The sequence below is a fragment of the Xenopus laevis genome, chromosome 1S (genome assembly GCF_017654675.1).
Source record: "Xenopus laevis strain J_2021 chromosome 1S, Xenopus_laevis_v10.1, whole genome shotgun sequence".
Lineage (NCBI taxonomy): Eukaryota > Metazoa > Chordata > Amphibia > Anura > Pipidae > Xenopus > Xenopus laevis.
The window spans coordinates 25,518,371-25,542,716 of record NC_054372.1 but is presented as its reverse complement, the minus strand read 5'-3'; the positions used below and the strand labels follow the sequence as shown (position 1 = coordinate 25,542,716).

At 39.2% G+C, this 24,346-nt stretch overlaps 1 protein-coding gene across 3 annotated transcripts; it reads left to right on the top strand.

Annotated features, from left to right (window-relative positions):
* Positions 1 to 655: 655 nt before the first annotated feature.
* On the top strand, positions 656 to 13,086 carry rbm47.S (RNA binding motif protein 47 S homeolog). 3 transcript variants are annotated; one of them, XM_041579430.1, is made up of 5 exons: positions 658 to 1,609; positions 3,654 to 4,819; positions 9,419 to 9,622; positions 10,774 to 10,958; positions 11,994 to 13,086. In XM_041579430.1, the coding sequence occupies exons 1-5, from the start codon at positions 1,578 to 1,580 to the stop codon at positions 12,219 to 12,221; spliced, it is 1,815 nt and encodes a 604-aa protein (XP_041435364.1). In that variant the 5' UTR covers positions 658 to 1,577; the 3' UTR covers positions 12,222 to 13,086. The 3 variants fall into 3 exon arrangements, with proteins under 3 accessions (XP_041435365.1, XP_041435364.1, XP_041435363.1); XM_041579429.1 differs by having other exon boundaries at positions 661 to 1,609; positions 9,416 to 9,622; XM_041579431.1 differs by lacking the exon at positions 9,419 to 9,622 and having other exon boundaries at positions 656 to 1,609.
* Positions 13,087 to 24,346: the final 11,260 nt, after the last annotated feature.

Here is a 24,346-nt window from a genome sequence, read left to right as displayed (position 1 = left end):
TTTATTGATTCCAGTGCAATCTGTCTATGTCTGCAGGGCCAAGCAGGCAGCGACTCTTCAGTTTTGCTGGCAATATCGCCTGAAATGGTCTTTTTAGTTGATGGACACATCGTACATTTAAACGATCGTTTCGAGATAATCGTGGTCTCGCGATAACGAAAACATCTTTTAAAGATCTTTACATCTATGGCCATCTTAAGTCTACTAGAAAATTATGTAAACATTAAATAAACCCAAATAGGCTGGTTTATCTGCCAATAAGTATTAATTATATCTTAGTTTGGATCAAGTACCAGCTACTGTTTTATTATTACAGAGAAAAAATAAATGATTTGTAAAAATGTGTTGTAAGGACTCACCCTGGTGGTCTAGTGGCCAGCGGGGACGCCCGCCGTGTGCATCTGCTTCCCTTCACTGCTGGTTCTCCTGTGGCGCACGCACTTCTGGGTTTTTACGAGCCGGCGTGATGACGTCATCGCGTAATGTCGCGAAATTCAAATGTATTTAAAGGGGGTTTTGAATGAAACTCGTTGCCCATTGTTAGGTCTTAATTATTTAGTTCCTGGGTGCTTATTCCTTGTGAATCCTGCTTGTTATACTGTATTGACCCTTGCCTGTCTGCCTGACTACTCTGAACTCTGCAATCCTGATCCTTGCCTGCCTGCCTGATTATTCTGAACTCACCAATCCTGATCCTAGCCTGTCTGACCTTGCCTGTACCACCCGGCCTGACTGACCATGCTATTCTGTTTGGTTCCTCCTGAGTTGTGGCCTTCTGTCCAAAATCCTTGGTAAACAATCGTGCCCCTTTGCTCGTCCAGAACTCCTACTAGGCTCCTCTCTTATTAAGTCCTGGCGGCATCTGATTAGCAGAGGGCTCCTCCCGAAGTCAAAGGCGGTTGCTACAGGCGGAAACGGAGCCATGACCAAAGAGTTCTGGATTAAGGGACATGTGTATTATTAGATTATAATAGAGTCTACTGGAGACATCCTTTCAGTAATTCAGAACTTTCTGGATAAAGAGTTTCCGTATAACTGATCCCATACCTGTACTAAATGTCTAAATGAAGATTTGATATTAGGCGGGGTGCAGTGGTTGGAAGTGTAACTTGGTCCCACTTGCCTAGTTCCAAACTAAAGACACAATATCCCACAGAAGAGGGTTCCATAAAAAGCCAGATCCATCCATTCAGCCACATGTCCACAAGCAAATCCTGATCCTGTATTGAATACATTCTCCAATGCACTTGTTGGACAAAGTGACTTACCAATTGTAATCTGTTAAATTTCAAGCAAATTCTGATGGAAATATAAAATAGTTTTTAAATAATTGTCTAATGAATAAAGCATCTCTCATACTAAGGAATACATTAGTGCGCATATATAAAGGTAGTTGGCAGCCATATATAAGGCTGAGAACACCAGTCTGACTTCTTTTAAATGTCCAGACTGGGATTCAATATAGGCCCTGGCAAGTACTCAAGACCCACACCAGCCCAATAAATATTGACTGTCTGTGACATCTTACGGAAGCCCTGCTGCCAATTACCAGAATCCACCGATGAGTTTTACTTGGAATGTGTTGGATCCTTTGTCACGACAAAGCATGGTATTAACTTGGGGTTCCTTAAAGGGATTCTGTCATGATTTTTATGGTGTAGTTTTTATTTCTAAATGACACTGTTTACAATGCAAATAATTCACTCTACAATATCAAATTTAATTCCTGAACCAGCAAGTGTATTTTTTAGTTGTAAGTAATATTGGTGTGTCGGCAGCCATTGCAGGTCATTTTGCTTGGTCATGTGCTTTCAGAATTAGCCAGCACTTTAGGATGGAACTGCTTTCTGGCAGGCTGTTGTTTCTCCTACTCACTGTAACTGAATGTGTCTTGGTGGGACCTGGTTCTTACTATTGAGTGCTGTTCTTAGATCTACCAGGCAGCTGTTATCTTGTGTTAGGGAGCTGCTATCTGGTTACCTTCCCATTGTTCTGTTGTTAGGCTGCTGGAGGGGGAAATGGAAGGAATGATATCACTGCAACTTGCAGTACAGCAGTAAAGAGTGACTGAAGTTTGTCAGAGCACAAGTCACAAGAATGGGGGCAGCTGGGAAACTGACAATATGTATAGCCCCATGTCAGATTTCAAAATTAAATCTGTTTGCTCTTTTGAGAAATGGATTTCAGTGCAGAATTCTGCTAAAGCAGCACTATTAACTGATAGTTTTGAAAAAAACATGTTTTCCCATGGCAGTATCCCTTTAAGTTGCACGTTCCTATTACTACTGCATACTTGTCTATTCCTTACTAGTCATATTGTACTCAGTATACCTTCCCACACCCCAGAAAAGAATGGTGACTATTTATTTGGTGGTATCTATAAAGTGTAATTTATATGAATATTTATATTCGCCACAAGATATTAGTTACACACACCCAAATTAGACTGATATGCATATTTAAATACATGCCTATGAATAAATCAGTCAATATGAATTCTACATTTAGGTTCCAATTTGATGAGTCACAAACCTCGGTAATGGAGGCGTAATTGTGCAGATAATTTTATGTAAATATATATAATAGTGCACAAACTGCCTCAATACTATACAGTGTTACTTAAACTAATCAGTCTTTCCTCATCTCTGGGATTCTTTTGTAAATCTTTTAAGGCCCAAATGGAGTTGTTGCTACACAGTAGTCACCACTTGTTGTTTTTTTTTGTAGATACAAATTACCAAAACAATGCATTCCTGTTGTTATGTTATGACTTTTTCTGTGGGCTCAGTTATGTCTGAAGATACCATGAAAGTGATGCTTTAGACGAGCCAAGCTTGGGAGGTTGACTGTGATAAACATGTGACGTCTTACTGGAAAAAATAAGCCTCTACAGAGAAGTATTTTCTAGCAGTTTGTCATAAGTATGACTATCCAGTCTTTGTGTTTGGCAATCCCATCCTGTATGTTGGGAATCATTTAGCATTTTTCAGCTGGAGTCTCTTCCTTGCATTTCCCTTGAAAACAATGGGAGCCATGGAAGGCTGTTATGGTGGCCATACACGGGCAGGATTTGGCAGCTAATCTGCCTGTATATGGAGCTCTCTCCCGTCACCAAACGAGCAGATCTTTCCCCCCGATATGCCAACCTAAGGGGAGCAACAGTGGAAACAGGCGTAGATATAGTGAGGACTTATCATGTATGGCCAGCTTTACTCTTGCTTTCAGCAGTCTGAAAAGCAATATTTCAACCTAGGATGAATGAACATTCCCCAAGTATAGAAATAATATGGGTTTTTATTGGATGTTGGAAATCTACTTTTACCTAATCATTTAATACTTTAACTTTATTAATGTGTTATATAAATTGAGAATATCATCCTGCTAAGTTGCATAAAAGCATTTATGTAAAATAAATAATAGACCTATTTGAGCAAGTCTTTTCATGATAAGGAGCGCCTCCTAAACCTATTTGCCATTGCTTAATATTTTTTCCTGTCGTTGTAAGAATTTAGCCACATTTTTTTCTTTCTTCGTGATTAATCTGTTTCTTAAAACTATTCTCTAACATGAAGAATTTTCCATCTTTAATATGTTTTGTTGTGCCCTGTTTTATTATCGGTTTAATGTTTGTTTTCATCTCGTCTTTTTAATAGGTTTCAGCAAGTACTGCATGACTTTTGCATGATGACAGCAGAAGATTCCACTGCAATGATAAGCAACGAATCATCAAATATGTCTACTTCTAATGTTTCTGAGGGTGTCACCGGAGTCCCTAATGAAGCAGCACTTATTAATCTCATGGAGCGTACAGGTTATACTATGGTCCAGGAAAATGGACAAAGGAAATATGGTGGTCCACCCCCAGGTTGGGAAGGGTCCCCTCCACCCCGTGGTTGTGAAGTGTTTGTTGGAAAAATACCCAGGGACGTTTATGAAGATGAGTTGGTCCCAGTGTTTGAAAGTGCAGGTAGGATCTTCGAAATGCGCCTCATGATGGACTTTGATGGAAAGAATCGCGGCTATGCCTTTGTTATGTTCACAAAAAAACGTGAAGCAAAGCAAGCAGTCAGGGAGCTGAACAATTATGAAATAAGACCAGGGAGACTGTTGGGGGTTTGCTGTAGTGTTGATAACTGCAGACTGTTCATTGGAGGTATCCCAAAGATGAAGAAAAGAGAAGAGATTTTGGAAGAAATCTCCAAGGTGACAGAAGGGGTACTTGATGTCATTGTTTATGCCAGTGCTGCTGATAAAATGAAAAATCGAGGATTCGCCTTTGTAGAGTATGAAAGCCACAGAGCAGCTGCCATGGCAAGGCGGAAACTGATGCCGGGAAGAATCCAGCTGTGGGGCCACCAGATTGCAGTTGACTGGGCAGAACCGGAAATCGACGTTGACGAAGATGTGATGGAAACAGTTAAAATTCTTTATGTCCGAAACTTGATGATTGAAACATCTGAGGATTCAATTAAAATGATCTTTGGTCAGTTCAATCCTGGGTGCGTTGAGCGGGTAAAAAAAATAAGAGACTATGCTTTTGTGCATTTTTCAAGTAGAGAAGATGCAGTGCAGTCTATGAGGCAGCTTAACGGGACTGAAGTGGAAGGATCCTGCATAGAAGTCACTTTGGCCAAGCCTGTAGATAAGGAACAGTATACACGTTACCAGAAAGCTGCGAAAGGAGGAGCACCTGCCACGGCTACAGCCACTGAAGTCACCCAGCCCAATTACATTTACTCTTGTGACCCATATACCCTGGCATACTATGGGTACCCATACAATGCCCTGATTGGTCCAAACAGAGATTACTTCGTCAAAGGTTGGTACTTTTCACATTTCGGCTATAGTCTATGACAATATTTATATAAATATATATGATTACAATGAAAGTATATTAACACACTGGCATTTATGTAGTAACAGTTGCATTACCCACGTTACTACCTATCCCCTAATTTATTTGTCTGGATTGAACTGCTCCCATTTTTCTTTCCAATTGTTTTGTTCCCAAATGGCTTGCAATGTATTGATTGCCGTGCTTCATCAAATTATTTCTCCCTTCCTGAGAGTTTGTATTAATCTTGCATATGAGTTAAAATTTTAAAATACTTTTTCTTTCTTTATGTTGCCTTTATCTAATCTAAACCTTGATTCTTCTGCAAAGTATCCTCTCAAATCAGTATGATACTTCTAGGAAAAAGTGAAAAAATCCTTAGATCTACATTTTGCACATTAGTATTTAGTATATTAGTATATATATACGTTATACCTGATATCCCATAGCTTGACAGCAATTCAAATTTAAAAGTGGACTATTTTTCCCTTTTTAGTGCAGTATGCAGTACAGGCATGAAACACTTTAAGGCTGTGGGTGTCCTTGCTATAACTTGCTAAGGTGCCCCTACATTGGCCAAACATGACCAATATATTATTGGAGCTCATTCAGATATTGATTGGGAGGGGTGATTCTGCAAATGCTCCCCAAGTGATCCAGCTTTAGACTAGTCCAAGAAAACAAGAAGATAATCACTACAAAATATATTAGCAATTTTAATACAATTTAGAAAGGGTTTATCAACCTTGCTGGCATTTGTCAGTGCCTCACCCAAAATAATTTGTTATAGGTCACAATGAGCATGGGTCACAATTAGCATGAGTTTGATGTCACTGGTTTACAGGGAAAATTTAAGTTGTTTTTTTTTAAAAAAAATAGGGGTTTATTTAATTTATTTTAGTATAATAGAGTATCTTTATACTAATAATGTATCTTCATTGTAGTAAGGGAATGCTAAATACCCGTGTATTAACGTGAAAATAAAGGCCACCAACAATTTTTGCCTTATTACAGTGCCATGTAAAGTAGATTCCTTGTAAGTAAAGTGCTTACTGGTAGGTGCCCATCCTCATCATGGGCTATGTTTGCAAATACACCCTATTGTTTGTATGTCAGTCTGCACAACATAGAGGGAGAGGAAGGCAGGAACAGTCAAACAGGAAATTACTCCAGAAGATAAAATATACAGGTACAGGGTTTAGGTCCATTTTATTTTTGTATAATTGTTCAGTAGAATATCTATGCATACATTATTTTCCAGTATTATTAATAATCTTATGAATAGGACGAATTATATAGGTTGGTCTGCCAAGGGTACGTAGCCTTGCTATAACCACTGCCTTTCTACCTATAACTATTGATCTGTAGGACCCAAGGCAGTGACCCCCTATTTGCACCCACAGCTCTGCTTTCCTTATTATTGTATGATTGGCAGTTGCCTTACCCAGCAGAGGTATTATTATATGTCAGTGGATCAGTACCACCTAATGGTGGCAGTTCACTAGTTATCTACATAATGCCTCAAAGTCAAAGCCAGCACTTTGGCTTATCTATACATGCAAAGAACATTTCAACCTTGAGTATAATATAAATCAGGCTCTTGTTCTTTATTGTTTATAGGGCTGCAGGGGGCAATTTGATTAGACACTTCAACTCAGTTCGACAAATAACAAATTCCCCAGGACAGAAAAAGTTATGTAACACTGTGCACAATCTCTTATGTGTGAAACATGGCAATAACGATTAATAATAATTTACAATTTTTCATGTATTTCCCCCTTAGTAGTCTTCATAGAGGATAGGCAAAGCACATAAGCAAATTAGTTCACAATCTTGAAATTTACATTATACAGTAGGTGGAAAAAACTTAGTTTCCTAAGATGGCCAACCTTGTTTACTAGGGCTAGGAGTCTTTTGATTACCTGACTGCTATGTATATAAAAATGTACCTATTTGAATGTTTTGCAGTGGAAATCTGCAGCTACCCATATCCGCAGCCATGCATTTGAAAACCTAGGGAAATGCACAGCCATCATAAGTAACCCCTGGAGATAAGACTTGCTGCTGTGGGGAGCTGTAGATCTTCAATTGAGCCACTTATACAGTGCATTAAGGATGCAGTTTCGCCTATTCAAAAAATGTGTGCTATGTTCAAATTTGTTTATCTTCCTGCATGTGTCCATTTTGGGTTTTAAGTGACTTGGAAAAAAATTTGCCCCAGTATGTGCTGCAAGAAAAATGAGGTCAATTTTAAAACCTTGAGAGTACAATGCAGCAGTATTGCTTGCCGTCGTATTGCCTCCACGTGGTTAGTGTCTGTGATTAGTAGCTGCAACTTGTAGCTGGTTAGAAACAAGTTTATTTTCGTGGGATCCTTGGTACTAGTAAGAGGCCCGTAACCCCACAAAACAATAAGGCTTATACTGATTTAGATGCAATGTGGTGTTACCATGCACTAACGGATATTGTATATTTGCTTCAGAAGCTCTAATATAACGCATTCAATACAATTAAGGGAATATTTGACCACAGGGGTTGTGATTGAAATGTCATTGGCCAGATCAGTACAATTGTTTTAGTACTTGAGTATTAATAACAAATTCTGTTGTTCTGTTTGTTAAAGCCAAAAAGTCAAATGATTGTACTATAGTAGCTCTTTTTCATCTGCCAAAACACTATGACCCGCCAACATATTACATCAGCAGATGACGGTTTGGATTGATTATCTGCCATGTGAATGTATCACAGGACAGTCAAAACAGTGATACATGCCCATATGGCAGGCAGTATGTTCAAAGTCAGCTGAACTGACCAAATCATGACATTTATGACTTTGTAAGAAGTATTTGATGCTACTAAACCTTTATGGTGATTTTAAGGAGATTTAAAGGGGATCAATCGCGAAAATGAAAATTGAATATAAGCTGCATCTTGCTGAATACAATCAATTCAATATTCTGTACCATTTAAAAAATAATCAAGTTATACTTCACTCTCCCCCTTTGAGCAACCTGTCTCTCTTCATTCTGTCTTCATGCAGTAGGTGGAGTCAGTGTTTGATTGACAGTTATGTCTAATACCTTCTTTTGGATGGGGGTTGTACCCTTAACCTAGGTGCTCACTTTTTAAATATAACCAGCTCTGATGGAAATCCTATTTCTCCGAGGTGCAAGGTGTTTGCCAGAGTCTGTTATTTTGTTATCAAATGTTTGTGCTGGAGTTGGTTATTTGACTTATTCTGCTAAGAAAGGTGAGCCCCCCTAAAAGATGTATTAGACCTACTTGTCAATCAAAATCTGACCCAGACCTCAGCATGAAGAGTGACCGGTTGTGGAGAGTGAGATACTGAAGAGTAACTTGATTATTTCTTAAACCAGTAGCGCCCATACTTTACTAATGCAAGGTCTACTTTTAGTGATGTTGTCCCATTATGATTTACATCCATAAAAGCATTGTTCACATTCTGTTCCATGGAAAATATTACTTAAATACTGATTTATGGGAAAAAGTATATTGCTATATTTAACATACAAATATTTCTTATGTACCCTTAACATAATAAATATCTGAATGAAAAGTATGAAACAGGAGGGTGTTTCAAAGATGGAGCCCTTAGTAAATGTTTGTTGACAGTGTCTTGAGATCTACTGATCACCAGCTAAAGGTCTACTGATAGATCCCGATGTACCTTTTGGGCACGCCTGTCTTAAACGGCACAAAATGTTTAATTGATTGTATTTAGAAAGTGTCTTATTTAAGTGAGATGAAGCTTATATTAAATTTTTATTTTGGCGATAGATCCCTTTAACCATTTGGTCTTAACAAGCAGGACGTGATAAGGAGACTGTGACTTCTCTCACTCATCTGCTAGTTCTCCATCTGTCTGCCAATAATGGGCCTTGAGGTGACCATAGACGCACAGATAATATTGTACGAAACGAATTTTCGTCCGATATTCGGTGTGTGTATGGTGGAAAAAGAGCCGACCGATATCGGCAGAAGACTTGGATATCGGTCGATTGGGTTGGACGGAAAATTTTGATCGGGTGCCTTTGAAGGCAACCAAACATCGCCCATTGTTAGTGCTGAATCGTCAGATACGGGTAGAATTCTATTGTTTCTACCTGTAATCTACCTGTATATCTGACGATTCAGCTCTACACGTGTGTATTGAAATGAACGATCTTTCTTGGAAAGATCTTTTCCAAGAAAGATCGTAATTGTTACGTCTATGGCCACCTTTACTAGATGAAGTTTTAAGTTTGGATAGACCAACTGCAATCAGAATGCAGTAAGGTCCATTGCAAACCCTCCAGTTCCCAGGTGCTATACTTGTTCAGACAGTCTGGCCTACGGTCAAAATCATTGGTTCTCTGTGACCAGATCAGGGAATGTGTGTCTACAAGAAGCAGCTACTAATTCAGGCGTCATTTGAGGCGTGGAGGTGTGTGATATTTGTATGTACATATCTATGGATATTAAAGTCTTATAACCCAAAATGGAAGCGCTATGATCTTGCTGTATTGATACAGGCTGGGTGTTGATGGCTTATTGCTGATTGTGTCATGTTGCTATTATAAGCAGGCAGCTTAAGAGGCAGAGGGAGAGGTGCAGCTGGCAACAGAGCCCCTGGTCCGAGGGGAGCCTACCTGGGGGGATACTCAGCAGGCCGTGGCATTTATAGCAGATATCATGAAGGGAAGGGTAAACCGCAAGAAAAAGGCTTTGAACTTGTACCCAACCTGGAATTACCTGCAGTCAATCCAGTTGCTCTTAAACACGGTACAGGTTAGTTTGAAAAATGCCATTTCAACTTGTGCTTAACTAGTGGGTAACTTCTGCCAGCCGAGCATTATATTGTCTGTCTATATATTCTTGTGCTCTTATTATCCTTCAGTTCATTCACAGTCTAAAGCATTGCACTGACTGAGCTTAGGAAATAACTCTGACTCTGTGTTAAAGGGAAAGCTGGTTAATGCAATATGGGTGCTGTGTAATACCACCTTTCAGGCAATAAGCTGTGCCCTTTTACAGGAGTGAACTTGAAATGACTATAGTTTAAATATGACTATAGTAGCAACTTATTGATCTATATTTGTGCCCCTTTTGCTTTTAACGGTGCTGCCCCGTATTTTCAACAGACACTTATCTGGCCTACTTCACGTGCAAGCGCTATATACAGTATATATGTATCGGCTGCGGTAAACTGTATATGTACAGGTATGTGATCCTTTATCCAGAAAGTTCCGAATTACGGAAAGGCCGTCTCCCATAGACCCATTTTATTCAAATAATCCAAATTTTTTATAAAACAATACCTGTACTTGATCCAAACTAAGATATAATTAATCTTTATTGGAGGCAAAACCAGCCTATTGGGTTTATTTATTTAATGTTTACATGATTTTCTAATGGATTTAAGGTGCGAAGATCCAAATTACGGAAAGATACATTATCCGGAAACCCCCAGGTCACGAGCATTCTGGATAACAGGTCCCATACCTGACCAGGGCCTTGTTTGAATTATTTTGCATAATATGTTTTTTCTCAAATCAAGCAAATCTTCTCCTCTTCTAAAACTAACACAATAGTTTGGGGATTGGGTCAAAATCATTGTGGTTGGGCTGATTCTGCATTACCATGATTTATTAGGCTTATCTATTGTGTGTTATGTGCAGTTTGGTCTATGTTATGTATAACTGGCCCCTTTCTTAGAGTTTCAGTTTTCCCCACTGCTACATTCCCACCCAAAAAATGTAACAGGCTTCGGCCTCCTTCATTATAAATTATTTTATCTTCGTAGAATAACCAATATTCAGTAAAATAGAATTTCACTAGAAATGTAACACCAGATCAGGGTTGCAGTTTGCAGTGTCCAGCTGTTATATTTTATACCGTAACAAATCATTTGTGGCTGATCAGTTCAATATATGTTTCAGTGGCAATTCCTACCATTGGTACCCAGTACTCCATGTTTCAGGCTGCCTCCGCTGCTAAGTTATTGGAAGAAGGCAAAATACACGGGATGGAACACATGATGAATCCAATGGCGCTTCAGGCAGATCCGGCAGCCGTTGCCGCAGCAGCAGTGATGCCTTCAGTTTCAACACCTCCACCATTTCAGGTGAGTGGCATTTGTCCACTTCTATGACTGTACTAGACAGGGACCAGCCACAAAAACCAGTATTTTGAAACTGGTCCGCAGTGGGGGACTGATCAGTAACTGCTCTGACTTTGCTTTAAAACACATGGATGAGATTTAGCTTTAAAGGAGAACTAAAGCCAAACTAGTAGGCTGGAAATGTTGTACATTTTGTTTTGGGTTTCTGTACCAGCCCAAGGCAACCACAGCCCTTTAGCAGTAAAAGATGTGTGTCTCCCAAGATGCCCCAGTAGCTCCCCATCATCTTTTCTGCTGATTCACTGCACATTAAGGATGCACCGAATCCAGGATTCGTTTCGAGGTTCGGCCAGGATTCTGCCTTTTTCAGCAGGATTCGGATTTTGCCAAATCCTTCTGCCCGGCCGATCTGAATCCTAATTTGTATATGCAAATTAGGGGTGGGGAGGGAAATCGCGTGACTTTTTATCACAAAACAAGGAAGTAAAAAATGTTTTCCCCTTCCCACCCCTAATTTACATATGCGGATTCGGTTCGGTATTTGGCCAAATATTTTGCGAAGGATTCGGGGGTTCGGCCGAATACATAATAGTGGATTTGGTGCATCCCTACTGCACATGCTCTGTGCTGCTGTCACTTACTGAGCTTAGGGACCCACTCACAATATACAGTACACATACAATAGGAATGTTCCAATATAAGGCTGATTAGTAATTAATGCAGATAATTACTACATGGCAGCACAGAATCCAAGATGGCGACCCCCTGTGACAAGTTTGAAGTCCTGGATCATTGCTGCTATTGAGAAGCTAAAACTTTAGGCTGGTGCAATAAGTTCAGTATATAAAATATGACATTTTTAGCCATATTCATTTTCAGGGTTTAGTTCTCCTTTAAATGTCCAGATCAATATTTAAAATAAGTATGCCCATTGTGGAGGGAAGAGATGAGAGCTGGTCTATGATGAAAGAACAAAAGGTATGTGGTAACGGAGAAATGTCAGTTTGACCTTATTTTCCTTTTTGGGGGATTTTACAGGGCCGTCCAATGACTCCAGTATACACCATGGCTCCAAACATGCAAAGGATTCCAGCTGCCGGGATTTATGGTACAAGCTACATACCCTTTGCAGCTCCTGCCACAGCCTTAGCCACACTACAGAAGAACACAGCAGCGGTGTATGGAGGATATGCTGGCTATATACCTCAGGCCTTTCCTGCAGGAACCATCCAAGTTCCACTGCATGATATCTACCAAACATATTAAGACTCTCAACGTGGTTTTTGGGATGAACTGAAGGAACTCTTTTAATATTTATGAAGAAAGACCATAAAAAATATATTCTAAAAGAATATTTTATACATGTGAAGTTTGTTTTTGAGAAAATGTATTAGGTTATTTTTAAGATTGAGATATATATATATATATATATATATATATGTTCGTACATTTCCATTTTTTGTGCTTTTATGTTTTTGGCTTTTGATATATATATGTGTGTATATATACACACACATATATATATATATAACCATATAGATTTATATTATGTGGTTTGGTTCTTCGGTTTTTCACACTGTAATGCCAATGTATCTGGTATGAAGGTTGCTGTGTGTGCTTGTGCCTTTATTTTTATTTTATTTGTTAGCCCTGCACTCTAGAGATGTATTTTTAATAGTACTGTTATTAATATTTGCAATTTATGTAAGTAAAAGCCCTTGAGCAGCTGGAGGCGCTTAGGAATGTTGGAGCTTCTGTAGTTACGTGGGCAACATTTGCCCCTGTTTAATAATATAGTAATAACCAATCAGATGTTTGCTTTCATTATTCAGACTGCACTAGAGCAGTAAAAGCTGACTGATGATTGGTTGCTCCAGTGTGGCCCATACCATGGTTACTACATAACCCACATACTATAGAAAGTACATTCTGTATTTAAGATATAACTAGAAGGTACATTATTTATGAAGTCTTACTGGAATTTTTTTGGGGGGAGGTGGTGGTTAGGAAAGCTTAACTGTCCTGTGAATGTATTCTCAGTGATTTCTTTTTTTTTTTTTTATATAGGGTTCAGTCAGAGAATTTTAGGGAGTAATATACAATTCTGGCATTGGGGTAAATAGAATCTCAATAGCAACGCTCGTATAGTTCATTTCTTCAAACTGTATCTTTACAGTTAGAACAGACATCAACCCCAACCTGCAGCAGATATAGAACTCAGCGCCTCTGGAGTTTTAATTCCCAACAGAAGAAAGCAGGTTAGACATCTCATATTTAATAATAAGAATGTCTTTTGTACCCCAAGACCCATTTATGGGACCAGTGTCCCAGGGTAACTATGCACTTGATTTAAAACTGTCCCCTGCTATTCCGGCTATGCCAAAAAGTGCAGTCCTATAACCTCTAGTGTATAATCACAGTCAGCCTAATTCATGATTTCACACTCCATCTTATATTAAGTGCCTGCAGGTCTAGGGGTGATTGGAACCCCAGATTGGAAAAGCAATAGGATTATTTTGCACCGCTCCTGCAAACAACTTGATGAATATATTTTTCTGCAGCAGAAACGCTTCAGACGTCATTACATGTTCTATGTATTTCCCAACCTCCATTTTAAGGTATTCTTACATGTACAGTGAACATTGGGCATTGTCAGTGGTCAGTGGACGGCAAGGGGACGCCGCACAACAGCTCCGACTATTTCCCAGAAAACACACTCCATAATGTTAAACAGCCAAGACGTAGTAAAAAGTTGGTTAAATACTGAGAATGTTGAGATTCTAATGCAAGGTGTTCTGTCAGAGATAGAAATAATGCAAACTTAGTTTAGATCAGTATAGTCCCTAAGTTGTCTGTTCATGTATGCCTGCATTTACTCCAGCAAGGTTTCTGGTAGTGCAAAAGCCTTCCAGGTATGGCAGTGCCTTACTGCACTGGTGCGCTTTTCACTTTCTGACGGTGCAACACCATAATTGAATACAGGGACATTATTAAATCCCTGCCATCACCACACACCTCTTGTATGAGACTTTTGCAATGACTTTCCATTGTTGATGGCGCCCACAAGCTCCGCTGCGCTTTCTCTGCACTGTTAGGTGGGAAAAAATTTAAAGGAGAAGGAAAGTGTTCTTGCACTTGGGGTACAAAATGTTAGGCACTCCGAAGTGATTGTATTGACTTACCTGAAACCCGGGGCCAGTGCTCCTATCAGCAGAAAACTGCACTGACCCGGGGTTATTCCAGCAAGCACCACGGAGCGATCCTCTTCCGTCTTCTTCTTCCTTTTCACGGCTGCGCATGCACAGTAGAGTGAGAAGCCGGACTCGGGTTAGTAGATACAATCACTTGGGGGTCCCTAACATTTGGCACCCCCAAGTGCAGAAAGACTTTCCTTCTCCTTAAAAGGAACAGTAACACCAAAAAAATTAAAGTGTTTTAAAGTAATGAAAATATTAGGTACTGTTGCCCTCCACTGTTAAAACTGGTGTGTTTGCTTCAGAAACGCTACTATCATTTATATAAACAAGCTGATATGTAGCCATAGGGCAGCCATTCCAAGCTGAAAAAGGAGAAAAGGCACAGGGTGCACAGCAGATAACGGATAAGCTTTGTAGCATACAATAGGATTCTTCAGAACGTATCTGTTATCTACTGTGTATCCTGTGCTTAAATGGCTGCCCCCATGGCTACACAGCAGCTTGTTTATATAAACTATAGTTGTGTTTCTGAAGCAAACACAGCAGTTTCACTAGTGCAGGGCAACACTGCATTATATTTGTATTACTTTAAAACACTTTAATTTTTTGGTGTTACTGTTCCTTTAAGGACATTTTCAGACCAATTGAACTCTCCAAGGGGAAGCAGGGAGGGGGTACTATCTTGCTTACTAGTTAGGGGCTTTTTTTTTTAATTCTTGGGTTCAATTCTCCTTTAATACTGGAATCTTCATCATCTGGGACGGCACACAAACATTCTATTGCTCCATGAAAGCTTTACGCCATGAGCAGAAACAACTGTTAAGCCCTTTCTGACTTATCGGTTCCATGCCATATATATAAGTTCTGCCAGGTTGCTACAAGTTATTTGTCCTTATGCAGGATCCTAAAGTTACACCTCTTCTAGTTGAAATGGTGTGTCACACAGTGTGTGCTTACATTGCTGGGCCCAGGTTGTGCTCATGTGCCCAGGGACAGCTGCATTATTCCCTCGCTCTTTTTACATCATGTAGAATTTCTTTTGTATTGTGGGATTTTGGCTACCCAAAGGGCCGGCTGCTATAGGCCTCTGGGAGCAACAAAAAAGGTTAGGATACCATGCTGTAAATATTCTAGACATTATGTATCCATACTGCCTCTGAGGTAGTAGCGTTTTATTTCAATGTTAGGTAATGTACCCTGTCCTTGCAGTGTTTTGTGGCCTGTTTAAAGGCTTTTAGAACAAGATGGTTATAGATATTTTGCTATTTTTTTGTGAATGCAGCTTTTTTTTCATTGTTCAGCATTATTGTGCATTAAAGAAAAATGCCTGCCGTGCCATAATACAGTAGATAAGATTGGATACACTGTGGTCCTGCCTTTATTGTATTTATTTTGTGTTTTCTTTAGGTGTTTTCATTGTAAAAGGGGCATTACCTCTTTACTGGACTACTAGCGATATAAAATGTCTCCAGCATCCACCCCTTCGAATTCTGTTATTCCTTCAACATACTGTGACTCTTAATGTCAGTCGACCATAGCCAGTAGCTTTATATGTGTGCCATATATATGTCCATGGCTAATGTCAACCACAGATGACCTAAAGGGGAGACCAGATTATCCCCCATGTATTGGGTTGATTACAAGAATGTTGTGGTTCTGTACTTCCACTCTGATATGAGGTTGGTTCTTAGATCCATTGGATCAAGTCTGAGCTCAAGCTAGTGTGGCCAAATTGAGAGACCAGTGTGTGACCGGCCCAAGCTGCGAGGTAGATCATTCAGGGAATGTTGTTGTTTTACAGTGGGCTTGAATCTTTAGAAAGCCCTTTAGCCTTAGAAATACTGTAATACATTAAATGTGTATCAATTGTATATCAAGGATAGCCCTCTGGCTACTGTTGGTCAATATGCTCCTGGCCCAAGTTCTGTGTATTTATTAGACAGTTGTATCATCAACACCTGTAGCCCCAAAGATTTAGTTGTGGGGCAGTCAGACTGAACTACTGTATCTAACTCTGCTTAGCCAGGTTAGCTCCCTTAGCCTCTTTATTTTATATAAGGGTTGCTTAACTATTTATAAAGGATTTAAAAATGCCAAAATAATATATTTGTATTTTACAAGCAGCTGTGACATAGGCATCATTTGCTTTCATATAGCAGTAACAGTGAGGATTTCTAAAGGGAAAAATAGACACACTTTCTAAACAGAGTTCCTCTTCCATATATGTTTTTAGCTGATGTTGCTGTGGAGGGGCGTGTGTATAAAATGTCAGCAGAGTTGCCCCCTATAAACCTCTTGCAGCCAATGGAGAATACATCAGCCAAGGCAAGGGGTATGGGAGCTTCTGCTTGTAAGAATAGTCTCTCTGCACATAATAAACAACTTTTTTTATGCAAGTTTTCTATATGGAAGATAGGGACCTCTTTAAAAAAAACAGGATATATTTCCCTGTAGTTAAGGTTCTTAACTTTGTGCCAAGGCTTGTGGCACATTCATTAGATAGCTCCGCGGCACTAAACCTTAGTAATGGTAGGTTCGTTTAACGTGTCATTGTTCTTTAAACCATTTCATACACACTACTGAGGTGAGTTTGTTTTGTAATAACTTGAAAAGTTAGCTTTTTTTTTTATTAGCTTAAGAACAAAATGCACAAAGTAACTGGGGAATATAAAGTGCCTTGTTTGTTTTTGTTTTATAATTGAAGACTTAAACTGAGGAGTCTGTTTTTCCATCTTTTGTCCATTTTATGTTGCCCAGAAGAGGGCGTGGACTTACTTCTTTACTTGCAAAATATTTTTAGCATGTGTTAAAATAAAGCATTATTTAAAATACTGTGCCGTGTGTTTATCCTGTGAGTGTATTGTCTGTTTTGTGTTTAGCACCTCCAAACCCAAAGGATACCCAATTTTACCCCAGGCCAGCGCTCCTTTATTCGACTGCATACATATGATTCTAAAGGTGGCCATACACGGGCCAATAAAAGCTGCCGACAGACGTGTCGTCAGCTTATTGGCCCGTGTATGGGGCCCCCCGACGGGCTTCAACGATCGAGATCTGGCCGAAAGTCGGCCAGATCTCGATCGGATGGGACAAAAAATCCGATCCGCCCGTTAGGCATCATTAGGAGCCGATCGTTGGGCCCTAGGGCCCACGATCGGATCAGCCTGATATTGCCCACCTCAAGGTGGGCATATCGGAGGGAGATCCGCTAGTTTGGCGACATCGCCAAACGAGCGGATCTATCCATGTATGGCCACCTTTAGTGACGATGCAGCAATTTACTCCATCTTTTCCTGTGGCCAGTGCATTTTTCCCCTAAAAGTAGAACTGACTTGGGGACAAAAGGAAGAATTAATTCAGTTCACTTGGGGTCTTAACATATTGCCAACCCCTCAGTTGGGGTTTCTTTGTCCTTTACAAATGGATTTGTGATTTCAAGTTTACTATTAATAATGATCATAAGAATATTAACTGCAAATTGGTATTTCTTATGTAGGCTAGACGTTTAGTTTCTAAAAGAAAATAGTAGGCAGCCTTGTTTCATGCCCCTCCAAGTTGGATCAGGATCTGCTAAGAAAAGGCATTAGGGGACAGTAGTATGTTGTCTATACAGAAATTGAGTGGTAAAACCCCATATATAATTTTTTTTACAGCTTTTTCATTGCTTAACTTTTTTACAAGACAGACAAGGCAGGAAAGGAATATGTTAACTATGCATCTGAGGAACATCAGAGTCAAGACTAAGGCATCTTAGTAAGTCTTCAAGAAGACATTTATCCTTAAAAGAACTCTTTAACAATTAAAAAATGTGTTTTCTTTTGATTCTTTAATTCCTGGCTTATACTCTATAACAGAGGTTCCCAGTGTCGCACTGAGATGCCAGGGGCCCACCAGAAAACAGGCTGAGGGCCCACTTTCCAAACTACTATACCTCCTCTCCTCACTCAACCTCTTTATTCTCCTTGTCTCTTCTCTACATACTATACTCTATTCTTCCATTATTAAGCCTCTTTGTTCTCATAAAGAAATAGGGAATGACCATGAAATAGGCCAAAAGGTTAGAAGCAAGAGGCCCCCTGGGCCCATCAGGAGTTTTCATGGTATCCCAGTGGGCCAGTCCGACACTGAAGTTTCCCAACCTTTTTTACATCCAAATGTAAAAGGAGTTGGGAAACAATACAAGCATTACAAAAGTCCCTGAAGATGCAAAATAAGGGCTGTGATTGGCTATTTGGTAGCCCCTATGTGGACTGGCAGCCTACAGAAGACTCTGGCAGTACAACTGTTTATGCAACCAAAACTTGCCTCCAAGACAAGAATTCAAAAATAAGCACCTGCTTTGAGGTCACTGAGAGCAACATCCAACATATTGCTGGCGAGTCACTGGTTGGGGACCACTGCTCTATAATAACAACTTCTTCTTATGTTAAGGACTTGGTTTACATGAATGGGATAGAAATTAAGCTTTTCTCTGCTCTGGATGGTGAAAGGTCATCTGCCTGGTTCAGTGGAAATTCCAACTTTTCTAGTGTGAAATAGTCCATAGATACCAAACTAAAGGCTTTGTGACTCAGTACAAAGTATCATACATAGCTGAGATAAGGAAAGCAAAATGTGAATTAGCTGTAAAATCTGTACAATATGTTCTGTCACCTGGTTACCAAGGCTTTATGATATACTGTAGGTTGATCAGGTCAGGGAGGACAGTATCTACATAACAGTCATGAGTGCAAATGAGCTACAGTTTGTGCAGCTATGATGATCCTTACAAGGTTTAGGTATGAAGGTCATTTGTGCTAATAAAAATTCTGGGTGCGATTTATTAACGGCACTGGGGAATTATTAACATGTTAACATGTATTTATATAGCGCCAACATATTGCGTAGCACTGAACCCAGAATAACACTATAAAAACACTTACCTGACAGTCAGGAAATTGTCACATTTATCACAGCTGACAGATGCGCCTATTTGTCTGACTTTGAGCAGCAGAGCTGCATATTAACACCAATATAAACTATATACCCAGTGCAAATCACACACAAGGGTTACAGATATTGTTACCTAGTGTATTGGCCCTGTATGAGGCCTTCGCATTGGCTTCCTAACAAATATTTAGCTCAAAATCATCCAGATGTTTATCAGGTAGGTGAGAAAATCCTGGTCTGATTATTGGTTCCGGGCTAAGCAAAATTGGGTGGTCAAGGTAGGAACAGATAGGCTTGTATGACGATCACTCCAAACAATGTAATCTTTATGTCTATACCCGGCTTTCATTGCTTCTGCTGCTGGGAGTTTTTTTAGATTATATTTGCTTTTAACCAGGCAAAGGCTTTGAAAACAAGTACATTCTATCAGGATCTTGTGATAAGTTAATCATTACAAGATTTTTGCTTTTAAACCCCTCCCATGGAAATTAGCATGAAAATATCTTGCAAATGACCTTGTTCAGCCATGATTTGAGCCGTGGTAAAACCAGAAAGGTCTGGATCAAAGCCAATTCCACTTTCATTCTTTACTTTCGACATTTGCTTTAATTCTGTCGAGTGTCTTTTGGAACGGGCTCACCAAGTGACCTTCAGCTCCTGAAATGTTTCTTTTGTTTTCTTTCGGTGTGAGGGATAGACACAACAGAACCTTGTAGGATTCAGAACTCCAAGTTTATATTAATTACACAGACAGGATTCCAATTATTAGAGTTAATCTCCATACAGATTTAATAGATTAGTATTACTGCTCCAATGCTCCATAAATACTAAACTCACAAACAGGGCCATTTTAAGGCCTTGGTGAGCCCTGAGCAAAGATTCAACTGGTGCCCCCTCTCACTCTAGAGATTCCAACCCCACACCATCTCCCATAAAATTGTTGCTCACCAACCCATTGGATGTTTCTCCCAGTGGCCTCAAAGCAGGTGCTTATTTTTGAATTCCTGGGGAAAGTTTTGGTTCTATAAAAACTAGGTATAATGTCAAACAGAGCCTCCTGTAGGCTTTCAGTACACATAGGGGCCACCATATAGGCAATCACAGCCCATAATTGGCACCCCCTAGGAACTTTTTTTTATGCTTGTGATACTCTCCAACTTATATTTATATTTAAATGTGACTCACAGGTAAAAAAGGTTGGGGATCTCTGCTCTAAAGACTACTGTGGTTCTTTAATCTAAGTATGGGGGGCAAAAGGGCATAGTTAATCCTGACACGGGGGGATGAGAGAGTCAAGGTAGGGCTGGCAGTGATCACGAGACACTGGTGCTAGAAAACACAATGAGCCACCAGAATGAATTGGTCCTTTTGCCCATTTATTAAAGTGGACCTAGTCACAAATGTGATTATTTTGCAAGAAACTTTATTACATGTTAAGACAATACCATGTGGGGTGCTCTGACACCCGTGGGACATTTACCTCTCCTTCAGGGACAAAACATCTGAGAATAGCTCTTAATGCAAAAGATGAGGGACCAAGAAATGTAGAATATTTAATGCAGAAGAAAACATATTACCGCATTTAAGGTGGATTGCCACAATTAAGCCTGATTGCCTCCCTTAAAGGGATTCTGTCACAGGAAAACATATTTTTTTTTAAATACATAGTGCTGCACCAGAAGACTCCTGCACTGTACTCCATTTTTCCAAAGTGCAAACAGATTATTTTTTTATATTTAATTTTAAAATCTGACATGGGGCTTGACATGTTGCTAGTTTCCCAGGTGCCCTCAGTCATGTGACTTGTGCTCTGATATACTTTAGTCACTCTTTACTGCTGTACTTCAAGTTGGAGTGATATCCCCCCTCACTTCCAGCAGCATAATGGGAAGGTAACAAGATAACAGCTCCCTGACACAATATAACAGCTCCCTGGTAGATAGGGGGATAGCACTCAATAGTAAAAATCCAGGTCCCACTGTGACCCCTTCAGTTACATTGAGCAGGAATAACAATAGCTTACCTGAAAGCAGTTCCATAGCAAAGTGCTGACTGTTTCTGAAAGCAAAGATCAGACACTATAACCTGAACCTGCAAACACATGACTAGTACAACTAAAAAAAATACACTTGTTGGTTCAGGAATATTTGGTAGAGTGAATTATTTGTAATGTAAACAGTGTCATTTAGAAATATACACTACACCAAAAAATAATGACAGAATCCCTTTGAGTTAAAAGCACACTAGGGGGTTCCCTACCCAACTCATATACTCTAACATAAACCTAGGATCTCCAATGATTACTTCTTGTACTTCTGCTACCTGAGCCATCCATATTTATTAACGCCCCTGTTATAGTGCTGCACTAAGAATCCCATTGTTATATCAGTACTCTAGGGTACCTGGTATATCCAGTTGCCTAACAATCTCATAATATCCAAATGGAAGCATAAAGGCGTGGGTTGCCTTTCAAGATAACTTTTAGCATATTATAGAATGGCCGGTTCTAAGCAGCTTTTCAATTGGTCTTCATTATTTGTTTGTTTATAGTTTTTAAGTATTTGCCTTTCACTTCTGACTCTTTCCAGCTTTGAAATAAGGGTTACTAACCCTATCTAGAAAACAAATGTTCTGTAAAGCTACACATTTATTGTTATTGCTAATTTTTATTACTCATCTTTCTATTCAGGCCCATTCCTAGTCCATACTCTTATTCAAATCAATGCATGGTTGCTAGGGTAATTTGGACCCTAGTAGCAACCAGATTGCTGAAACTGCGAGCTGCTGAGCAAAAAACTAAATGATTCAAAAAGTAACTCTCTACATTATTTAGCTCAAAGGTGAACAACTCCTTTAAAGTTTATTTTTGATGCTATCCATATACCTTCTTGTTTTAATTAATGCACCATAATTGCTCAGGTCTTAAACCTGGATTTCTCCTATTGACATTGGCAGTGTCGAAGTGGGAGGGGGCCCAGGACATTGGCACAAATGATTAGTTTGTGATTTGCTGGAGCCTCTTGTCAAGCTTTTAACACTGATTGCTAAATCATGTCCCAATCCCAGACACTTAAAGGGGCACATTTACTTAGGGTCGAATATCGAGGGTTAATTAACCCTTGATATTCGACCGTCAAAGTAAAATCCTTCGACTTCGATATTCGAAGTCGAAGGATTTACCGCAATTCCTTCGATTAAACGATCGAAGGAAAAATCGTTCATTTGAATGATTAAATCTTTCGAATCCAACGATTCAAAGGATTTTCATCCATTGATCGAACGATTTTCCTTCAATCAGAAAATTGTTAGGAAGCCTATGGGGACCTTCCCCATAGGCTAACATTGCACCTCGGTAGGTTTTAGGTGGCGAAGTAGGGGGTCGAAGTTTTTTTTAAAGAGACAGTACTTTGACTATCGAATGGTCGAATAGTCAAACGATTTTTAGTTCGAATCGTTCGATTCAAACTCGTAGTCGAAGGTCGAGTTTTTTTTATTCTATTCCTTCACTCGAGCTAAGTAAATGTGCCCCTTAGTTGCCAGTTATTTCTTTAGGGTAGTTGCACACAGGAGATTTGTCATCCGCAGCCACGTCAAAGAAATCAAATCCCCAGAAAACGTCTCTCCATTGCCTGTAATTGAAATCGCTGGTGGTATGTCCAACGCGTTTCTATATCTGCCAGAGTTGCCTTCGGAGGAAACTTCGGGCGATTTAGTATTTCGGGAGATTTGTCGTCTGCACTACCCTTACATCCCTTACTAAGCCTTGCCATGCGAAAAAATTGGTACCACTATACAATGGCATCCTACACAAAATATTGGTCTTTTTCTCATCATCTTGGATGTACTGTGAAAGCAGGTCCTTCCTTTGCCATGTACTCTTTTATCAACTAGTAAAATCGTATGGCTTCCCTGGCTGTGGGAGTGTTCATTAGAAAGTCAGTAGAAATAAACATTCAGAGGATGAATAAAGGGCAGGGCATTTTATAGCCAATGGAGAGGCTGGTGTAACCCTGGAGCTGTGTGAGTGGCTACTTTGCTTTACACAGAAACACAATCAGTAAAAGACCAGGAACGTGTAAATTCAATTTATTGAGCGTTACAAATTAACACAGGTAACGTCAAATGCAATAAAGACATTGTACAGAACTTTCTGTTCCTTTTTATTTTCGGAGGCATAAGTGAGGGAGAGGTTAAGAGAGAAAAGTGCAAATGGGTGTGAAAGAACCAAGTGGAGAAATGAAAGAAAGGAACTGTTTTTTTTTTTTCAATATGTTTTTCAGTATTTACAGTAATAAGACTAGCTGGATAAAAAAAAAAAGCACAAAATGCGTCTGTAATTCAGAACTGACATTAATTATTATTTTCCAACACAACTTTTTTGTATTCAGGGGAATGACCCATTGTACAGTATTTAATCATAGCCCATAATTTCATTTTTAATACAAGTATGGGATCTGTTATCCGGAAACCCATTACCCAGAAATCTCTGAATTACGGAAAGACCGTCTCCCATAGACTCCATAATAATGAAATAATCCAAATTTTGAAAAATGATTTCCCTTTTCTCTGTAATAATAAAACAGTACCTTGTACTTGATCCAATCTAAGATATAATTAATCCTTATTGGAAGCAAAACCAGCCTATTGGGTTTATTTAAGGTTTACATGATTTTCTAGTAGACTTTATGTATGAAGATCCAAATTACGGAAAAATCTGTTATCCGGAAAACCCCAGGTCCCAAGCATTCTGGATAGCAGGTCCCATACCTGTTTATTTTCTATAATTACCATATATAATTGTAAAAAAAAAACATATCCAAATATAATGCACGCTCAAACCAATGTGACCAATACAAAGGGGAATCCTTTTCAGTCTAATTGTAATGATTGTATAAAGTTATGGGAATTTTATCACATTTAATATAAAATAATGTTGCTTTTTTTTTTTTTTTTTAGTAATTGTGACTCTTTAATAAGTTTGTTAACCTTTCGCTTTTCTTTCCTGCAATTCAGGGTCTTTACGTAATATGATTTTCCAACAATAAATATAGTAGATAATTAACTATACTGACTGTTGGCTATGAACAGTAATTCCACCTTCCCTTTTTCAGAGGTTTCCCATCTCATGAAGCTTCCAAGCAACTGGATGGATAAACATGAATTATTATGCAATTACAACATTAGTTTTATAGATAGCTGTAGCTGGAAAGTCCCAAGAACATGGACAGAAAATAATGCCGATATGGCGACTAAATACTTTACATT